The 20,504-nt window shown below is 49.9% G+C and overlaps 1 protein-coding gene across 1 annotated transcript in view; it reads right to left on the bottom strand.

Moving 5' to 3' along the window:
• Positions 1-14,927, bottom strand: part of LOC138658328 (zinc finger protein ZFP2-like) — a 41,224-nt gene extending 26,297 nt beyond the window's left edge. The window contains exons 1-4 of the mRNA XM_069745796.1: positions 14,821-14,927; positions 14,242-14,388; positions 13,760-13,939; positions 7,302-7,425 (exon numbers count right to left, since the gene is read on the bottom strand). Coding sequence (XP_069601897.1) covers positions 7,302-7,425; positions 13,760-13,939; positions 14,242-14,331 — 394 coding nt within the window. The 5' untranslated portion in view covers positions 14,332-14,388; positions 14,821-14,927. The remainder of the gene's footprint in view (positions 1-7,301; positions 7,426-13,759; positions 13,940-14,241; positions 14,389-14,820) is intronic.
• Between the last annotated feature and the right edge of the window lie 5,577 nt (positions 14,928-20,504).

Below are 20,504 nucleotides of genomic sequence, written 5' to 3'. Positions count from 1 at the left end.
TATTGCTCAAATACTAAGCATGAAAATAATCCCAGTCATATATAGTGTTCAACTGATGACAAACAATTATCAACATTCAGTGCCCAAATATGCACCAAAATTCCCATCCAATTAATACCAGTATACAGTGCTCAAAAAATCCCAATATAATGCCCAAATAATACAGAACAAAACCACTATACGAGGCTAATATAATATCAAAATACGGCAGAAAGCACAATTCATCCTGCAAATAAAAATCACAAGACATCAAACATCTGAGGACAGAAAATAAAGATGTTCTGGAAGGCGGGGAGGGAAAAAAAAATAAATGGAAATTTGCCCCATCAGGATGAGGTTGAAACATTGATATTGACTCCTAGGATTGCTGCGTCCTATAGGTGGCGCTAGAGACCCCATTCTCTGCATCTGGGAAGAGGACATTTCTATATCTTATTTCCCATAGGGCATTGCACCCAGTGCTGTGAATTACCCCCTATAGAGAGCAGTGCGCAGTGATCTGACCTTCTCCTCCAGTACGGAGAGTTCTGGCTTCTACACCTGCAGAGCAAGTAGTGAATAGACGCGGGGGCCGGAGAACGGCTGGAAAGCCTCCATGTCAGACTGACGGGTGATTGGCTCCACCACGTCCCATCTTTATGTCAGGACAGCGACTCATGTTTCCAGGTCTGAGGGACGGTCCGCTGCCGATATTTATCCAGGACTTTGTGCACAGAACGGAGAAAGTGATTTGTCACAAAGAAGAAGAGAGAATGAAGGAGAAGACCAAGGAAGGAGACGTGTCAGCCAAGAGGGAGGAGCCAAACGCCGACCACGACTGATGAATACATTGTGCCTGCACCGATTCTGAGGGACGGATGAGCGACAGCGGATTAGGGGAAGAATAATCAGTAAATTAACCCCGACTCTGCTGAGTAAGAATACACGACAGACTTAGGAACAGAAAGAACTCAAAGGAGAGAATGGACAGAAGGACGGGACATCTGCAGACAAAATGTGACCGATGCTCTAAGGAAGGAGAAAGATTCTGAAAGAAGCTGCTGAGGACGAAGACTCAAGGCTGATGAAGACGTGACGACAGCGGAGAAACCGCAACTCACAGATCAGAAGAAAATATTCAGGGAAATGAAAGCTGTTGTCAGATGGAGAAAATGTAGAGAAAACCAGAGCAAGTCTGGAGAAAACTCATCTATTATAGGACGACGCCGGAGAGACGTTGTCACAGATCCCTACTCCGTGGTGTCACTTATTCGTCACGTGCCTGCTCTCCCACGTGACTTTGGGTTGTGCCTGCAAGGGTAAATCTATCTACCCACTCTCAGTCCAGCATTCAACCTCTGTCTTATGCTGTAATGGGAGCATAAATCACACACCGACCCAGGCCACACACCCGCTCATGCGCGCTGCCATCACTCACCGAATACATGGGCGATGAGTCCCAGAAATAATAACACTAATAAAAATATGTCTATCACTCATAAGGCTCACACACTTTAGGCTATGGATTCTTTTAGAACATTCAAGGTTCAACTTGTTAAAGTTTTATACTTTAATAACAAAAGGGTCAGTGCTTACAATAAGAAAAGGTATAAAAATATGATAATAAAAAGACATACAACTTATGCAAAACAGTATCAAAATAAACAGGAGAAAACTTACAGAAAATCATCTAACTGGTAGTTGCTTCTGCTCCCTGGGGTAGGACGAATGTAGATTGGATCACACCAGCTTCTCAGGCTGCCCCCATCATGTGAATACAATTCTCTGTCTGCAGCCTAAATTTATAACTTTGGTCTGAGGTCAGGTTTCTAGACCGGCCCTCAGGTCAATATCATAACTGCTGCCTGTTTGATTGGGCCACGGCCGCGCCCCCAATGAATATATTATTTTCTCTTGTGGAAAGGTTCTCAGGGATAGATTCCCTCAGGCCGCAATTAGCGTCTCCCCTCCAAGACCTAGAAGGTGCCAAATGTTGCTTCTCTTCTCGGCCCTAGCTAGACCCCTGGTGAGATATGGAGACAGAATTCCTAGTAGTCCCAAGGAAGTACCTATTAACACCTAGGTGCGACTTGCCTTCAGGACAGATGTTACAGTATCACTAGTCACACATATAACCCTAGACATATGTCACTATATATATATATATATATATACACATACACATATTTCACACCTCCCTCCTTATGAACGTGCATGGGGGTTGACTTACAGATCAGCTCCTGAGCACGTATCTGGATCTGCCCCATCTTGGCGAGACAGGCCATCCGCATTGCCATGGTCAACTCCCTTCTTGTGCTGAATTGTGAAATCATATTGCTGAAGTATCAAACTCTATCTAAGCAATTTCCCATTGTCCCCAACTACTCTGTTGAGCCAACTTAATGGGTTATGATCTGTGATCACGGTGAAGTTGCGGCCATAGAGGTATGGTTGCAGCTTCTGCAGAGCCCACACGAATGCCACTCTTTTTCAATGGTGGCATAAGCCACTTCTCTGGGCAGGAGTTTCCTGCTTAGGTACAGAATTGGGCGTTCCTCTCCTTGTTGGTTCACCTGGCTGAGAACTGCACCTAGCCCATAGGTGCTGGCATCTGTCTGTACTACAAACCGGCAAGTGAAATCTGGGGCCTGCAGGACGGGTGAACTAACCAATGCCGACTTTAGGGCAGAAAATGATTCCTCACACTGAGGACTCCAGGAGACTAATTTAGGAAGTCTCTTCCTGGTCAGATCAGTTAACGATTTGGCCTGAGCACTGCAGTTTGGTACAAACCTCCTATAGTAGCCAGCCGTACCCAGGAAGGACAGTACCTGCTTCTTGGGGTGGCCCAGGCTGTAATGGCTTCTACCTTCCCTGGCTCAGGTTTTAGCAGTCCTCCCCCCCACCTGGTGTCCCAGGTATTGTACTTCCCGCATGGCTACCTGACACTTCCCTGGCTTAACAGTAAGACCTGCAGTTTTAAGCTTTTGCAACACCTGAGAAAGATGTACGAGGTGTTCCTCCCAAGAATCACTAAAGATGGCTATATCATCAAGATAAGCAACGCAAAACCATCACATCCTTCCGATGAGTGATTGACCAAAGGGCATCACCAGAAACTCAAACAGCCCAAATGGCGTTATAAAGGCAGACCTCTCCTGAGCTTCTCTGGTCAGGGGTATCTGCCAGTATCCCCTACTCAGGTCCATGATGGTAAGGTACCATGCTTTAGCTAGCTGCTCTAACAGCTCATCTATCCTCGGCAGGGGGTAGACCTCACATGTAGTCAGTACATTTAATTTCCTGTAGTCTACACAGAACCGGGTAGTACAGTCCTTTTTTGGGACAAGAACCACAAGCGAGGCCCAGGCATTTTTGTATCACCTTGAGTTTCAGCATCTCCTCTACCTGTTCCCTCATGTGTGCCTTCACCTCTGCTGACACACGGTATGCAGACTGCCGTACTGGGGGGTTAGTACCAGTGTCCACATGGTGAGCTGCTAAGTGTGTCCTCCCAGGCTCCTTTGTGAAGACTTCGGTGAACTCGCTTAGTGCCCCCATCAGCTCAGACCTCTGACTGTGGGATAGCTCAGGGTTAAACTCTGCTGACTCCAGGGACTCCATGTACTGAGACCCGGCCCCCACATCCAGTAACAGATCAGCCTCCCCCTCTTCAGGCAGGCTACAGACAGATAAGACACAGGCCTCCCTGCCATGATGTGCCTTCAACATATTTACATGAAACACTTTCTGACGCTTTGCATGCCCATCTAGTGTCACCACATAATTAACATCATTCAGCCGCTTATGTACAGTATATGGTCCCACCCATGCGGCCTGCAATTTATTCTGCAACACAGGGACCAACACCCAAACCTTCTGCCCTTCCTCGTAGGCCCTCAGTCTGGCATTACGGTCGTACCAGACCTTCTGGTTGATTTGGGCCTGGGCCACGTTCTCATGGGCCAGGTTGCTCAGTTTTTGCATTCTCTCTCTGAGCCGCAGTACATATTCGACCACTGAGACTCCAGTAGTTCTGGGGTCATCCTCCCAACAGTCCTTAATCAAATCAAGTGGCCCCCAGTAGACGCCTGGGGTACCTCTCTGTAGGCAAACAGCAGATGGGGGAGGTACCACTCCCAGTCTCTCCCTTAAGTCTCCACCAGCATTTTGAGCATTTGCTTTAATGTTCCATTAAAACGTTCGCAGAGTCCGTTGGTTTGGGGATGATAGGCACTGGCCACAAAATGCTGTACTTGTATTCTTTCACAGAGGCTTTCCATCAGATCAGACATGAACTGGGTTCCCTGATCGGTCAACATTTCCCTGGGGAAACCCACACGAGAGAACACAGTCAGTAAAGCATCCGCCACTTTGTCTGCTCGGATGGAGGATAGTGCCACAGCTTCCGGGTATCGTGTAGCATAGTCCACCACTGTGAGGATGTACTTTTCGCCAGAGCTGCTAGCGATTGCAAGTGGCCCTATGATATCCACAGCCACTCGCTGGAAAGGCTCATCGATCACAGGCAGTGGTATCAATGGAGCTTTCTGTATATTCCCGGACTTTCCAACTCGCTGACAAACTACACACGATCGGCAGTAATTGGCAATATCTGTTCCCATCTTGGGCCAATAGAAGTTGTGTGTCAGGCGAGTTTTAGTCTTTTGTATTCCAAGGTGTCCGGCCAAAGGAATTTCATGGGCAATTCTCAATAATTGTTCCCTAAATGGATAAGGGACGATTAGCCACCGTTCATAGTCCCAAGATTCTGTAGTATCAGTGGGGATAGTCTCTGTATACAGTCTGCCCTGGTCCCAGTATACTCTCTTTGTCAGAAGCAGCAGTGGGTCGGTCTGCAAGACATCGGAGCTCCTCCAGACTGACATCTGTCTGCAGGGCCTCCTGGAAGCTCTGACGGTCAGCCTGCAGGCCCTGGCCTAGTGTGACTGCCAGGCCCTGGTCTGAAGCTGAGTTTTCAGTGTCTGTTATCAGGGACATTGGTGGGTCTGCCATGTATGGAGGCTCCGGGACCACAGTATGGGCCTCCTGCCCTGGCAGTTCTGTTTGAGACTCATCCTCTAATCTCTGGGCCTGAGTCTGAGCCGCAGCCTGACTCCGGGTCACAGCTGCCACATAATTACAGTCCTGTGCATTGGGACATTTTCCCTCCTCGCACGGGATCTCAGGTGGGTCACTTTCTTCCACCTTCTCTGCATCATTTACTTGCAAGGGAGGAACATAGTGGGACACCATCCTCCCCAGGTCCGTTCCTAGCAACACATTGGTGGGAATATCCTCTGATACTCCCACTTCTCTCAGTCCTTTCCCTGCTCCCCAGTCCAGGTACACACGGGCCATGGGCACGGCAGGGCTGACCCCTCCAATCCCGGTTACAGACATAGTCTTTCCTGGTATGATATCAGCAGGGGTTATCATGGCTGGATGCACCAGGGTCACCTCTGCCCCAGCGTCTGAGATCAATGGTGACTTTATTGCCCACAGTGACAGTATGACAGTTCTGATTCGCCCTCGCATCAGAGCCGGCTACAAAGAGGACAGACGGTGGGGGCACAGACAGCTTTGTGGTGGTAGTTGGGCGTTTCTTCCTATCAGGGCAGACAGCGCTAACATGTCCCACTTTGTTGCAGGAGAAGCACCAGCATGCATCGCCCAGAGGATGTCTATTCCCCGTGGCCCCATAGAAGGTGGGCTTGGACAGCACTGGTGATCGGCCGGGAGAGGGAGAAGGGTCCCCGTTTGGCTTACCTCCCCTCCAGCTGAATCCCGATGGCTTCCGCACCTCAGGCATCCTGTTAGCCACATAGCAGTCCGCAATCCTTGCAGCCTGATCCGCAGTTTGTGGCCCCCGATCACACACAAATTGTCGTACATCCGTGGGGCACATGTGAAGAAATTGATCCTTGACCATAAGATCCGTAAAGTCCTCAAAACTGTTAACAGAAAGTCCCCTAATCCATTGGTGGAATGTGGTCCTCAAGCTGCTCACAACATCCGCATAGCTGTCAGTGGATCCACGTTGTAGGTTCCGGAACTTCCTACGATACACTTCTGGTGTCAGGTTGTATTTCTTGATCAGGGCCTCTTTTATGGCCTCATAGTTCGCATCTAGCTCTGATGGGAGGTCAGCAAAAACTTCCAGGGCTTTGCCTCTCAACCCTGGGGTTAGATACTGTGCCCACTGCTCATGGGGTAGATGGTACTGCCTGCAGGTTTTTTCAAATCCCCGCAGGAAAGTATCCAAGTCCGTATCCTTCTCCATCACTGGGAAGTTTTCTAGACGTGGTCTCCTTGGATTTATGTCCTAGGAGGGGGTTATCTGAGGACTGATACCCCGCTCTATTTGAGCCATGGATATTTTCTCTCTGAGCCCTCTTCATACAGGTACTATACAGATGATCAGGTTTTTAAATACATCAGATAGGGATTATATACATCTGTATAGTACCTGTATGAACAGGGCTCAGAGAGAAAATATCCACGTAGAACATGTGAGATGGAACAGCTACAAAGCAAATGACCCACAGAGTGGTGAACTCCCCAGTCTTGTAGAAACAAGGTATTTTTGACCTCTCTGTGCGCTTTTGTGTCTTTAAGTTCTTTGGTGGTGTGAACAGGTTTCTACAGACTTGTTCGCTATGCAGATGGCCCATGTGTTTTTGGTTTTATAATTGTTCTCTTGTTTCTACAAGACTGGGGAGTTCACCACTCCTCTGTGGGTCATTTGCATTGTAGCTGTTCCATCTCGCATGTTCGACGTGGATATTTTCTCTCTGAGCCCTGTTCATACAGGTACTATACAGATGATCAGGTTTTTAAATACATCAGATAGGGATTATATACATTAGACAGGACTGCTCTATTATGGATATACCTTGGCGATTGGTGGAGCAGCTTAACATACCTTTTTATTAGAAAAAAAAACGTATTAACTAAATACCCTGTATTTTTTCATTTTTTGACTAGCACTTGCTTATTTACTGTGACTTTTTTACAACAGAGTATTTTTTTACCTCTCTGTGCGCTTTTGTGTCTTCAAGTTCTTTGGTGGTGTGAACAGGTTTCTACAGACTTGTTCACTATGTAGGTGGCCCATGTGTTTTTGGTTTTATAGTCCCAAGGAAGTACCTATTAACACCTAGGTGCAACTTGCCTTCAGGACAGACGTTACATTATCACTAGTCACACATATAACCCTAGACATATGTCACTACACACATATAGATATATATATACATACACATATTTCACCACAGACGTCATCACTTCCACCGGAGCCAACAAGGAGCCTCGCTTCTCACCTCGTGGTGTAAGAGGCCGGAGCTCCTTCATCATCACGTCCTGGTACCGATCCTGGTGTCCTTCTAGATACTCCCACTCCTCCATGGAGAGATAGACAGCGACGTCCTGACACCTTATAGGAACCTGACAACAGCGACACCATCATCACCCAGAATCCTCCAGTGCCGTGCTGTATAATGTCCCAGTAGTCACCTCTCCGGTCATCACCCAGAATCCTCCAGTGCCATCCTGTCTAATGTCCCAACAGTCACCTCTCCGCTCATCACCCAGAATCCTCCAGTGCTGTATAATGTCCCAGCAGTCACCTCTCCGCTCATCACCCAGAATCCTCCTGTGCTGTATAATGTCCCAGCAGTCACCTCTCCGCTCATCACCCAGAATCCTCCAGTGCCGTCCTGTATATTGTCCCAGCAGTCACCTCTCCGCTCATCACCCAGAATCCTCCAGTGCTGTATAATGTCCCAGCAGTCACCTCTCCGCTCATCACCCAGAATCCTCCAGTGCTGTATAATGTCCCAGCAGTCACCTCTCCGCTCATCACCCAGAATCCTCCAGTGCCATCCTGTCTAATGTCCCAACAGTCACCTCTCCGCTCATCACCCAGAATCCTCCAGTGCCGTCCTGTATAATGTCCCAGCAGTCACCTCTCCGCTCATCACCCAGAATCCTCCAGTGCTGTATAATGTCCCAGCAGTCACCTCTCCGCTCATCACCCAGAATCCTCCTGTGCTGTGTAATGTCCCAGCAGTCACCTCTCCGCTCATCACCCAGAATCCTCCTGTGCTGTATAATGTCCCAGCAGTCACCTCTCCGCTCATCACCCAGAATCCTCCAGTGCTGTATAATGTCCCAGCAGTCACCTCTCCGCTCATCACCCAGAATCCTCCAGTGCCGTCCTGTATAATGTCCCAGCAGTCACCTCTCCGCTCATCACCCAGAATCCTCCAGTCCTGTATAATGTCCCAGCAGTCACCTCTCCGCTCATCACCCAGAATCCTCCAGTGCTGTATAATGTCCCAGCAGTCACCTCTCCGCTCATCACCCAGAATCCTCCTGTGCTGTATAATGTCCCAGCAGTCACCTCTCCGCTCATCACCCAGAATCCTCCAGTCCTGTATAATGTCCCAGCAGTCACCTCTCCGCTCATCACCCAGAATCCTCCAGTGCTGTATAATGTCCCAGCAGTCACCTCTCCGCTCATCACCCAGAATCCTCCAGTGCTGTATAATGTCCCAGCAGTCACCTCTCCGTTCATCACCCAGAATCCTCCAGTCCTGTATAATGTCCCAGCAGTCACCTCTCCGCTCATCACCCAGAATCCTCCAGTCCTGTATAATGTCCCAGCAGTCACCTCTCCGCTCATCACCCAGAATCCTCCAGTCCTGTATAATGTCCCAGCAGTCACCTCTCCGCTCATCACCCAGAATCCTCCAGTTCTGTATAATCTCCCAGCAGTCACCTCTCCGCTCATCACCCAGAATCCCCCAGTCCTGTATAATGTCCCAGCAGTCACCTCTCCGCTCATCACCCAGAATCCTCCAGTGCTGTATAATGTCCCAGCAGTCACCTCTCCGTTCATCACCCAGAATCCTCCAGTCCTGTATAATGTCCCAGCAGTCACCTCTCCACTCATCACCCAGAATCCTCCAGTGCTGTATAATGTCCCAGCAGTCACCTCTCCGCTCATCACCCAGAATCCTCCAGTGCTGTATAATGTCCCAGCAGTCACCTCTCCGCTCATCCCCCAGAATCCTCCAGTCCTGTATAATGTCCCAGCAGTCACCTCTCCGTTCATCACCCAGAATCCTCCAGTGCTGTATAATCTCCCAGCAGTCACCTCTCCGCTCATCACCCAGAATCCTCCAGTGCTGTATAATGTCCCAGCAGTCACCTCTCCGCTCATCACCCAGAATCCTCCAGTGCTGTATAATGTCCCAGCAGTCACCTCTCCGTTCATCACCCAGAATCCTCCAGTCCTGTATAATGTCCCAGCAGTCACCTCTCCGCTCATCACCCAGAATCCTCCAGTCCTGTATAATGTCCCAGCAGTCACCTCTCCGCTCATCACCCAGAATCCTCCAGTGCTGTATAATGTCCCAGCAGTCACCTCTCCGCTCATCACCCAGAATCCTCCAGTCCTGTATAATGTCCCAGCAGTCACCTCTCCGCTCATCACCCAGAATCCTCCAGTCCTGTATAATGTCCCAGCAGTCACCTCTCCGCTCATCACCCAGAATCCTCCAGTGCCGTCCTGTATAATGTCCCAGCAGTCACCTCTCCGCTCATCACCCAGAATCCTCCAGTGCCGTCCTGTATAATGTCCCAGCAGTCACCTCTCCGCTCATCACCCAGAATCCTCCAGTGCCGTCCTGTATAATCTCCCAGCAGTCACCTCTCCGCTCATCACCCAGAATCCTCCAGTGCTGTATAATGTCCCAGCAGTCACCTCTCCGCTCATCACCTAGAATCCTCCAGTGCTGTATAATGTCCCAGCAGTCACCTCTCCGCTCATCACCGAGAATCCTCCAGTCCTGTATAATGTCCCAGCAGTCACCTCTCCGCTCATCACCCAGAATCCTCCAGTCCTGTATAACGTCCCAGCAGTCACCTCTCCGCTCATCACCCAGAATCCTCCAGTTCTGTATAATCTCCCAGCAGTCACCTCTCCGCTCATCACCCAGAATCCCCCAGTCCTGTATAATGTCCCAGCAGTCACCTCTCCGCTCATCACCCAGAATCCTCCAGTGCTGTATAATGTCCCAGCAGTCACCTCTCCGTTCATCACCCAGAATCCTCCAGTCCTGTATAATGTCCCAGCAGTCACCTCTCCGCTCATCACCCAGAATCCTCCAGTCCTGTATAATGTCCCAGCAGTCACCTCTCCGCTCATCACCCAGAATCCTCCAGTGCTGTATAATGTCCCAGCAGTCACCTCTCCGCTCATCACCCAGAATCCTCCAGTCCTGTATAATCTCCCAGCAGTCACCTCTCCGCTCATCACCCAGAATCCTCCAGTGCTGTATAATGTCCCAGCAGTCACCTCTCCGCTCATCACCCAGAATCCTCCAGTCCTGTATAATGTCCCAGCAGTCACCTCTCCGCTCATCACCCAGAATCCTCCAGTGCTGTATAATGTCCCAGCAGTCACCTCTCCGCTCATCACCCAGAATCCTCCAGTGCTGTATAATGTCCCAGCAGGCACCTCTCCGCTCATCACCCAGAATCCTCCAGTGCTGTATAATGTCCCAGCAGTCACCTCTCCGTTCATCACCCAGAATCCTCCAGTCCTGTATAATGTCCCAGCAGTCACCTCTCCGCTCATCACCCAGAATCCTCCAGTCCTGTATAATGTCCCAGCAGTCACCTCTCCGCTCATCACCCAGAATCCTCCAGTGCTGTATAATGTCCCAGCAGTCACCTCTCCGCTCATCACCCAGAATCCTCCAGTCCTGTATAATGTCCCAGCAGTCACCTCTCCGCTCATCACCCAGAATCCTCCAGTCCTGTATAATGTCCCAGCAGTCACCTCTCCGCTCATCACCCAGAATCCTCCAGTGCCGTCCTGTATAATGTCCCAGCAGTCACCTCTCCGCTCATCACCCAGAATCCTCCAGTGCTGTCCTGTATAATGTCCCAGCAGTCACCTCTCCGCTCATCACCCAGAATCCTCCAGTGCCGTCCTGTATAATCTCCCAGCAGTCACCTCTCCGCTCATCCCCCAGAATCCTCCAGTGCTGTATAATGTCCCAGCAGTCACCTCTCCGCTCATCACCTAGAATCCTCCAGTGCTGTATAATGTCCCAGCAGTCACCTCTCCGCTCATCACCGAGAATCCTCCAGTCCTGTATAATGTCCCAGCAGTCACCTCTCCGCTCATCACCCAGAATCCTCCAGTCCTGTATAACGTCCCAGCAGTCACCTCTCCGCTCATCACCCAGAATCCTCCAGTTCTGTATAATCTCCCAGCAGTCACCTCTCCGCTCATCACCCAGAATCCCCCAGTCCTGTATAATGTCCCAGCAGTCACCTCTCCGCTCATCACCCAGAATCCTCCAGTGCTGTATAATGTCCCAGCAGTCACCTCTCCGTTCATCACCCAGAATCCTCCAGTCCTGTATAATGTCCCAGCAGTCACCTCTCCGCTCATCACCCAGAATCCTCCAGTCCTGTATAATGTCCCAGCAGTCACCTCTCCGCTCATCACCCAGAATCCTCCAGTCCTGTATAATCTACCAGCAGTCACCTCTCCGCTCATCACCCAGAATCCTCCAGTGCTGTATAATGTCCCAGCAGTCACCTCTCCGCTCATCACCCAGAATCCTCCAGTCCTGTATAATGTCCCAGCAGTCACCTCTCCGCTCATCACCCAGAATCCTCCAGTGCTGTATAATGTCCCAGCAGTCACCTCTCCGCTCATCACCCAGAATCCTCCAGTGCTGTATAATGTCCCAGCAGGCACCTCTCCGCTCATCACCCAGAATCCTCCAGTGCTGTATAATGTCCCAGCAGTCACCTCTCCGCTCATCACCCAGAATCCTCCAGTGCTGTATAATGTCCCAGCAGTCACCTCTCCGCTCATCACCCAGAATCCTCCAGTCCTGTATAATGTCCCAGCAGTCACCTCTCCACTCATCACCCAGAATCCTCCAGTGCTGTATAATGTCCCAGCAGTCACCTCTCCGCTCATCACCCAGAATCCTCCAGTCCTGTATAATGTCCCAGCAGTCACCTCTCCGCTCATCACCCAGAATCCTCCAGTCCTGTATAATGTCCCAGCAGTCTCCTCTCCGCTCATCACCCAGAATCCTCCAGTGCTGTATAATGTCCCAGCAGTCACCTCTCCGCTCATCACCCAGAATCCTCCAGTGCTGTATAATGTCCCAGCAGTCACCTCTCCGCTCATCACCCAGAATCCTCCAGTCCTGTATAATGTCCCAGCAGTCACCTCTCCACTCATCACCCAGAATCCTCCAGTCCTGTATAATGTCCCAGCAGTCACCTCTCCGCTCATCACCCAGAATCCTCCAGTGCTGTATAATGTCCCAGCAGTCACCTCTCCGCTCATCACCCAGAATCCTCCAGTGCTGTATAATGTCCCAGCAGTCACCTCTCCGCTCATCACCCAGAATCCTCCAGTGCTGTATAATGTCCCAGCAGTCACCTCTCCGCTCATCCCCCAGAATCCTCCAGTCCTGTATAATGTCCCAGCAGTCACCTCTCCGCTCATCACCCAGAATCCTCCAGTGCTGTATAATGTCCCAGCAGTCACCTCTCCGCTCATCAACCAGAATCCTCCAGTGCTGTATAATGTCCCAGCAGTCACCTCTCCGCTCATCACCCAGAATCCTCCAGTCCTGTATAATGTCCCAGCAGTCACCTCTCCGCTCATCACCCAGAATCCTCCAGTCCTGTATAATGTCCCAGCAGTCACCTCTCCGCTCATCACCCAGAATCCTCCAGTCCTGTATAATGTCCCAGCAGTCACCTCTCCGCTCATCACCCAGAATCCTCCAGTGCTGTATAATGTCCCAGCAGTCACCTCTCCACTCATCACCCAGAATCCTCCAGTCCTGTATAATGTCCCAGCAGTCACCTCTCCGCTCATCACCCAGAATCCTCCAGTGCTGTATAATGTCCCAGCAGTCACCTCTCCGCTCATCACCCAGAATCCTCCAGTGCTGTATAATGTCCCAGCAGTCACCTCTCCGCTCATCACCCAGAATCCTCCAGTGCTGTATAATGTCCCAGCAGTCACCTCTCCGCTCATCACCCAGAATCCTCCAGTGCTGTATAATGTCCCAGCAGTCACCTCTCCGCTCATCCCCCAGAATCCTCCAGTCCTGTATAATGTCCCAGCAGTCACCTCTCCGCTCATCACCCAGAATCCTCCAGTGCTGTATAATGTCCCAGCAGTCACCTCTCCGCTCATCACCCAGAATCCTCCAGTCCTGTATAATGTCCCAGCAGTCACCTCTCCGCTCATCACCCAGAATCCTCCAGTGCTGTATAATGTCCCAGCAGTCACCTCTCCGCTCATCACCCAGAATCCTCCAGTCCTGTATAATGTCCCAGCAGTCACCTCTCCACTCATCACCCAGAATCCTCCAGTACTGTATAATGTCCCAGCAGTCACCTCTCCGCTCATCACCCAGAATCCTCCAGTCCTGTATAATCTCCCAGCAGTCACCTCTCCGCTCATCACCCAGAATCCTCCAGTCCTGTATAATGTCCCAGCAGTCACCTCTCCGCTCATCACCCAGAATCCTCCAGTGCTGTATAATGTCCCAGCAGTCACCTCTCCGCTCATCACCCAGAATCCTCCAGTGCTGTATAATGTCCCAGCAGTCACCTCTCCGCTCATCACCCAGAATCCTCCAGTCCTGTATAATCTCCCAGCAGTCACCTCTCCGCTCAGCACCCAGAATCCTCCAGTGCTGTATAATCTCCCAGCAGTCACCTCTCCGCTCAGCAGCTCAATCATCTTGTTGCTGAGCTCCAGGATCTTCTTGTTCCTCTCATGTAGCAGGGAGTGCGGGGGAGGCTCTGTGATGGGGCCCGGGCTCCGCCTCCCTGACTCCTGGAGATGGATGATGGGAGTCACACCGCCCCCCGGTGTCTTCCTCACTATTGTGTAATCCTGTGTATGGAGAGAGACACTTAGGGAGAAGATTCCTTCCCGACTCCAGATCTGACAATCAGTAGAAATCCCGGGATCAATAACCGTCTCCAGTAATCTGGGGCCATAACCGGGAATATTATTCCCCTCCGGACAGACATCCCGGCCCCTCTACAGCTCTTATAGGGAATCCCCATGACAACTCCTCCGGGCAGAGAGCTCCACACAATCACTGCTCTTACAGTAAAGAATCCTTCTCTCTATTCTGGATGTCGGACTTGTCACAGAACACAATAAAGCTGATAGAAATGTAGAGGAGTTACCTCTCCGCTCAGCAGGGAGATGATCTCCAGGGCGAAGTGGAATAATCTTCTGGTGGTCTCATCCCTGTCCTCGTCCATCCTCGGGGTCATTCAGGAGGAGGAGGGATGAGCACTGGATCAGCTGGAGGGATCTCGTCCTGCCGGCGTCTTCATGATGAAGGAGAAGATGGAAATCACCGGGGACGAGAGAACGACAATCACTAAATTCTGCCAAATATCAACATTTATCAGGAGGAATCTGGAGGAAAAGACACAAAACTCCACCGCGGCCTCCTCCGCCGATCTGACCGCTCATTATCAGCCTCGTAGGAGGACGGTCACCGTGGTAACTACACCGCCAGCAGAGGACGGTCACCGTGGTAACTACACCGCCAGCAGAGGACGGTCACCGTGGTAACTACACCTCCAGCGGGGGCCGTGAGATGAGGAGCAGACGCTGCACATCCCCCATACAATGCTGCCCGTCCCCAACACTGAGGAGCCGCAGTCACAGGGAGCAGGAGCCTCCACAGGAACAGCTCTGATCTCACCCCACACTCTCCTCTCACAGATTTACCACAAACCCTCCTGTAATCTCACCGGAATGGCGGGAAATCTGCTGCTGGCTGACACCAGAGAACACGAGCTGCACACAACCAGGACGGAGCTGCTGCACTGAGCGCTGAAGGACCTGTGGTGACGTCACCGTCATGTGATCAGGGGGCGGGGTCAGGACAGACGTGCTTTAGGAGTCACCGCCATGATCTCTCCAGTACTCACCTGCATTTACTCCTCGTCTACCTTTCTCCTCATTGCTCCTCTCACATCACTTCACATCAGGGCCGGACTGGGACTAATATTCCGCCCTGGCATTTGAAGTCACACAGGCCCACTTGTCACATGGTGACTGTATAATATCTTTGTACACTTGTAGGCAGGGCCGGTTTTAGGCAAAGTGGGGCCCTAGGCAAAGTTTAATATGGGGCCCAAATGCTAACATATTGCACAGCACACAGATGCATTTCGGTTGTATTTACAAGCGCTGAGTTCAGGCCACTATACGAGTTTGATCGACAATACTGAAGTTGTTCAACTCTTGTTTCCCGGCCTTTTTCCACCAGCTGAGGAATAATGATGGGACAGAACGATCACTAACAGATCACTAACAGATCATCATACAGTATCATGTTATCAGCAGCACATCTACAGTTTACACCGGTGATGTCCTGCTGAGAACAATGATTTTTGTTCCGGCAAAAACAATCTGAATAGGCAGCATTTTACTTGTTTAGTAAAATACACCCCATAGTCCTCCATATATTATAATGTGCACCACAGTCCTCCACGTAGTATAATACACTCCCTATAGTCCTCCATATATTATAATGCTCCACCATAGTCATCCATGTAGTACAATTCACTTCCCATAGTATAATGCACCCATAGTTCTTCATATAGTATAATGTATTCCCCATAGTCCTCGATACTGTATAATGCAACCCACATATAGTATAATGCAGCCACCCCAGAGTATAATGGAGCCCCCCCAGAGTATAATGGAGCCCCCCCCCAGAGTATAATGTAACCCCCCAAAGAATATAATGCAGCCCCCCATAGAATATGATGCAATCACCCCTCATAGAATATAAATATAATACAGCCCCCCATAGAATATAATGTAGCTCCGAATAGAATAGAATGCAGCCCACCTCCCCATAGAATATAATGCAGCCCCATCAAAGAGTATGATGCAATCATCCCTCATAAAATCTAATACAGCCCCCCATAGAATATAATGCTGCCCACCTCCCCATAATATATAATGTAGCCCGCCATAGAATATAATGCAGCCCCCCATAGTACATAAGACAGCCTCCATATACCCCCCATAGTATATTAGACAGCCTCCCCCATAGAATAGAATATACCCCCGCAATAGTATATAACACAGCCACATAGTATATAACACGGCCTCCCCCCTAGAATATAATATACCTCCCATAGTATATATCAAAGCCCGCATATAATATAGCACAACTTGCATAGTATATAGCACAGCCTGCATAATATAGCACAGCCCGCGTAGTAGTATACAGCACAGCCCGCGTAGTAATATACAGCACAGCCCGCGTAGTAGTATACAGCACAGCCCGCGTCGTAGTATATACAGCACAGCCCGCGTAGTAGCATATACAGCACAGCCCGCATAGTAGTATACACAGCATAGCCCACACAGTGGTATATACACAGTACAGCCCACACAGTGGTATATACACAGCACAGCCCACACAGTGGTATATACACAGCACAGCCCACACAGTGGTATATACACAGCACAGCTCACACAGTGGTATATACACAGCACAGCCCACACAGTGGTGTATACACAGCACAGCCCACACAGTGGTATATGCACAGCACAGCCCACACAGTGGTATATACACAGCACGGCCCACACAGTGGTATATACACAGCACAGCCCACACAGTGGTATATACACAGCACAGCCCACACAGTGGTATATGCACAGCACAGCCCACACAGTGGTATATGCACAGCACAGCCCACACAGTGGTATATACACAGCACAGCCCACACAGTGGTATATACACAGCACAGCCCACACAGTGGTATATACCCAGCACAGCCCACACAGTGGTATATACACAGCACAGCTCACACAGTGGTATATACACAGCACAGCCCACACAGTGGTATATACACAGCACAGCCCACACAGTGGTATATGCACAGCACAGCCCACACAGTGGTATATACACAGCACAGCCCACACAGTGGTATATGCACAGCACAGCCCACACAGTGGTATATACCCAGCACAGCCCACACAGTGGTATATACACAGCACAGCCCACACAGTGGTATATACCCAGCACAGCCCACACAGTGGTATATACCCAGCACAGCACAGCCCACACAGTGGTATATACACAGCACAGCCCACACAGTGGTATATACACAGCACAGCCCACACAGTGGTATATACACAGCACAGCCCACACAGTGGTACATACACAGCACAGCCCACACAGTGGTATATACACAGCACAGCCCACATCTCATCCCCCCGATAATGGCTCCACACTCTCCTCACCTTTCCTCTTGCCTGCGCTGCTCCTGTCTCGGCGGCAGTCTGCCCGGGACACAGCAGGTGTGCGACGATATGACGTCATCGCGCACCCACAGTGTCAGAGGCAGAGCGGGGAATGATGGGAGAGGGAGCGTCAGCGGACGCTCTCTCCTCCATCATTGCATTGAACTATACCGGCGTCATAGACGCCGGTATAGTTGAATGCGGCGGCGGCACTGGCGGGAGGAGGGGGGAAAGAGTGCAGCGGTCCACTACTGGCACCGGCCCTTCTGGCATTTGCCAGAAGTGCCGATGGCCAGTCCGGCCCTGGTCACACTTCACTAACCTGAACCTGATAAGCTGCAGCCAAGAAAGGGAAAAAAAATCCTTTCATTCACACTGCAGAGCAGACTGCTTCCACTCACAGCAGGGAGCCGGCTCTTTGTGTGGGATCATTCACTAAGGACACATCACTATGAAGGTCAGAACAGGGAAAGGACCTGTGATGATGATGCAGTCATGTGACATTGATGACGTCACCACAGGTCCTGCCTTTCTTGCAGTGCAGCAGACACTAGGTTGCATCCAGATTGGAAGTGAGAGATTTTGAAGGAATGACGTCACCGGATGGGGCGGGGCCTCCTTCAGCCCTGTGAAGATGATGGTGGGCAGTTGTGTTGCTGAGGCTGCTGGGAAGGAGCTGAGGGAAATACTATGAAGCCGTGTGCTGCTGGGGACACAGGACTCGGTGTGAGGCTCTGAGGATGATTATGGAGAGGGTTGATGTTACTTAAGGGGGCTGTGTGGAGAAGGGGGGGTGATAAAAAGCCTGCGTCCATCCTGCCCAAACACATCGCACATCTTAGGGTATGTGCACACGATGCAGATTTAGTGCAGAAACGCTGCAGAACTGCACTGTGATTACAGTACAATGTAAATGAATGTGAAAAAAAAAAGCTGTGCACATGGTGCAGAAAAGTCTGCGCAGAAACGCTGCAGATTTCAAAGAAGTGCACGTCGCTTCTTTTTTGCAGTTCTGCAACGTTTCTGCGCAGATTTTTCTGCACCATGTGCACAGCTTTTTTTTTTCACATTGATTTACATTGTACTGCACAGAAACTGCACATAAACTGCATAGAAACTGCACAGAAACCATAGAAACTGCATAGAAACTGCACAGAAACCATAGAAACTGCACAGAAACCATAGAAACTGCACAGAAACCATAGAAACTGCACAGAAAATGCATTGAAACTGCACAGAAACTGCACAGAAACTGCATAGAAACTGCACAGAAACTGCATAGAAACTGCACAGAAACTGCATAGAAACTGCACAGAAACTGCACAGAAACCATAGAAACTGCACAGAAACCATAGAAACTGCACAGAAACCATAGAAACTGCACAGAAACCATAGAAACTGCACAGAAACTGCATCAAATCTGCAGATGCAGATTTAGTGCAGAAAATTCTGCACCACATTTCCTACGTGTGCACATAGCCTTAACAGTTCCAGTCATGGTGTTACACAGGTTTTGTCCCTTGGACAGTTCTGAGTGTTCCTGATAGATATTTTCATGCTGATTTCAGAAATGTCTTCAGATGTCTGCAGTGTGTATCACATACGTGTAATGCTCAGAATTAATTCCAGACCGATGTATAGAGATTGTACCCTGACATCGCCCTCTACTAGAGATTGTACCCTGCCATCTGCCATCATCGCACTCTACTAGAGATTGTACCCTGACATCATCGCACTCTACTAGAGATTGTACCCTGACATGTGACATCATCGCACTCTACTAGAGATTGTACCCTGCCATCTGCCATCATCGCACTCTACTAGAGATTGTACCCTGACATGTGACATCATCGCACTCTACTAGAGATTGTACCCTGACATCATCGCACTCTACTAGAGATTGTACCCTGACATCATCGCACTCTACTAGAGATTGTACCCTGACATGTGACATCATCGCACTCTACTAGAGATTGTACCCTGACATGTGACATCATCGCACTCTACTAGAGATTGTACCCTGACATGTGACATCATCGCACTCTACTAGAGATTGTACCCTGACATGTGACATCATCGCACTCTACTAGAGATTGTACCCTGACATGTGACATCATCGCACTCTACTAGAGATTGTACCCTGACATGTGACATCATCGCACTCTACTAGAGATTGTACCCTGACATGTGACATCATCGCACTCTACTAGAGATTGTACCCTGCCATGTGACATCATCGCACTCTACTAGAGATTGTACCCTGCCATCTGCCATCATCGCCCTCTACTAGAGATTGTACCCTGCCATCTGACATCATCGCACTCTACTAGAGATTGTACCCTGACATCATCGCACTCTACTAGAGATTGTACCCTGACATGTGACATCATCGCACTCTACTAGAGATTGTACCCTGACATGTGACATCATCGCCCTCTACTAGAGATTGTACCCTGCCATCTGACATCATCGCACTCTACTAGAGATTGTACCCTGCCATCTGCCATCATCGCACTCTACTAGAGATTGTACCCTGACATCTGCCATCATCGCACTCTACTAGAGATTGTACCCTGCCATCTGCCTTCATCGCACTCTACTAGAGATTGTACCCTGCCATCTGACATCATCGCACTCTACTAGAGATTGTACCCTGACATCTGACATCATCGCACTCTACTAGAGATTGTACCCTGCCATCTGACATCATCGCACTCTACTAGAGATTGTACCCTGACATCATCGCACTCTACTAGAGATTGTACCCTGACATGTGACATCATCGCACTCTACTAGAGATTGTACCCTGACATCATCGCACTCTACTAGAGATTGTACCCTGACATGTGACATCATCGCACTCTACTAGAGATTGTACCCTGACATGTGACATCATCGCACTCTACTAGAGATTGTACCCTGACATGTGACATCATCGCACTCTAGTAGAGATTGTACCCTGACATGTGACATCATCGCACTCTACTAGAGATTGTACCCTGACATCTGCCATCATCGCACTCTACTAGAGATTGTACCCTGCCATCTGCCATCATCGCACTCTACTAGAGATTGTACCCTGCCATCTGCCATCATCGCCCTCTACTAGAGATTGTACCCTGCCATCTGACATCATCGCACTCTACTAGAGATTGTACCCTGACATCAT

This window comes from Ranitomeya imitator, chromosome 1 (assembly GCF_032444005.1).
Source record: "Ranitomeya imitator isolate aRanImi1 chromosome 1, aRanImi1.pri, whole genome shotgun sequence".
Lineage (NCBI taxonomy): Eukaryota > Metazoa > Chordata > Amphibia > Anura > Dendrobatidae > Ranitomeya > Ranitomeya imitator.
Note: the sequence above shows the minus strand (reverse complement) of the source record. Positions and strands in the feature narration are given on the sequence as shown.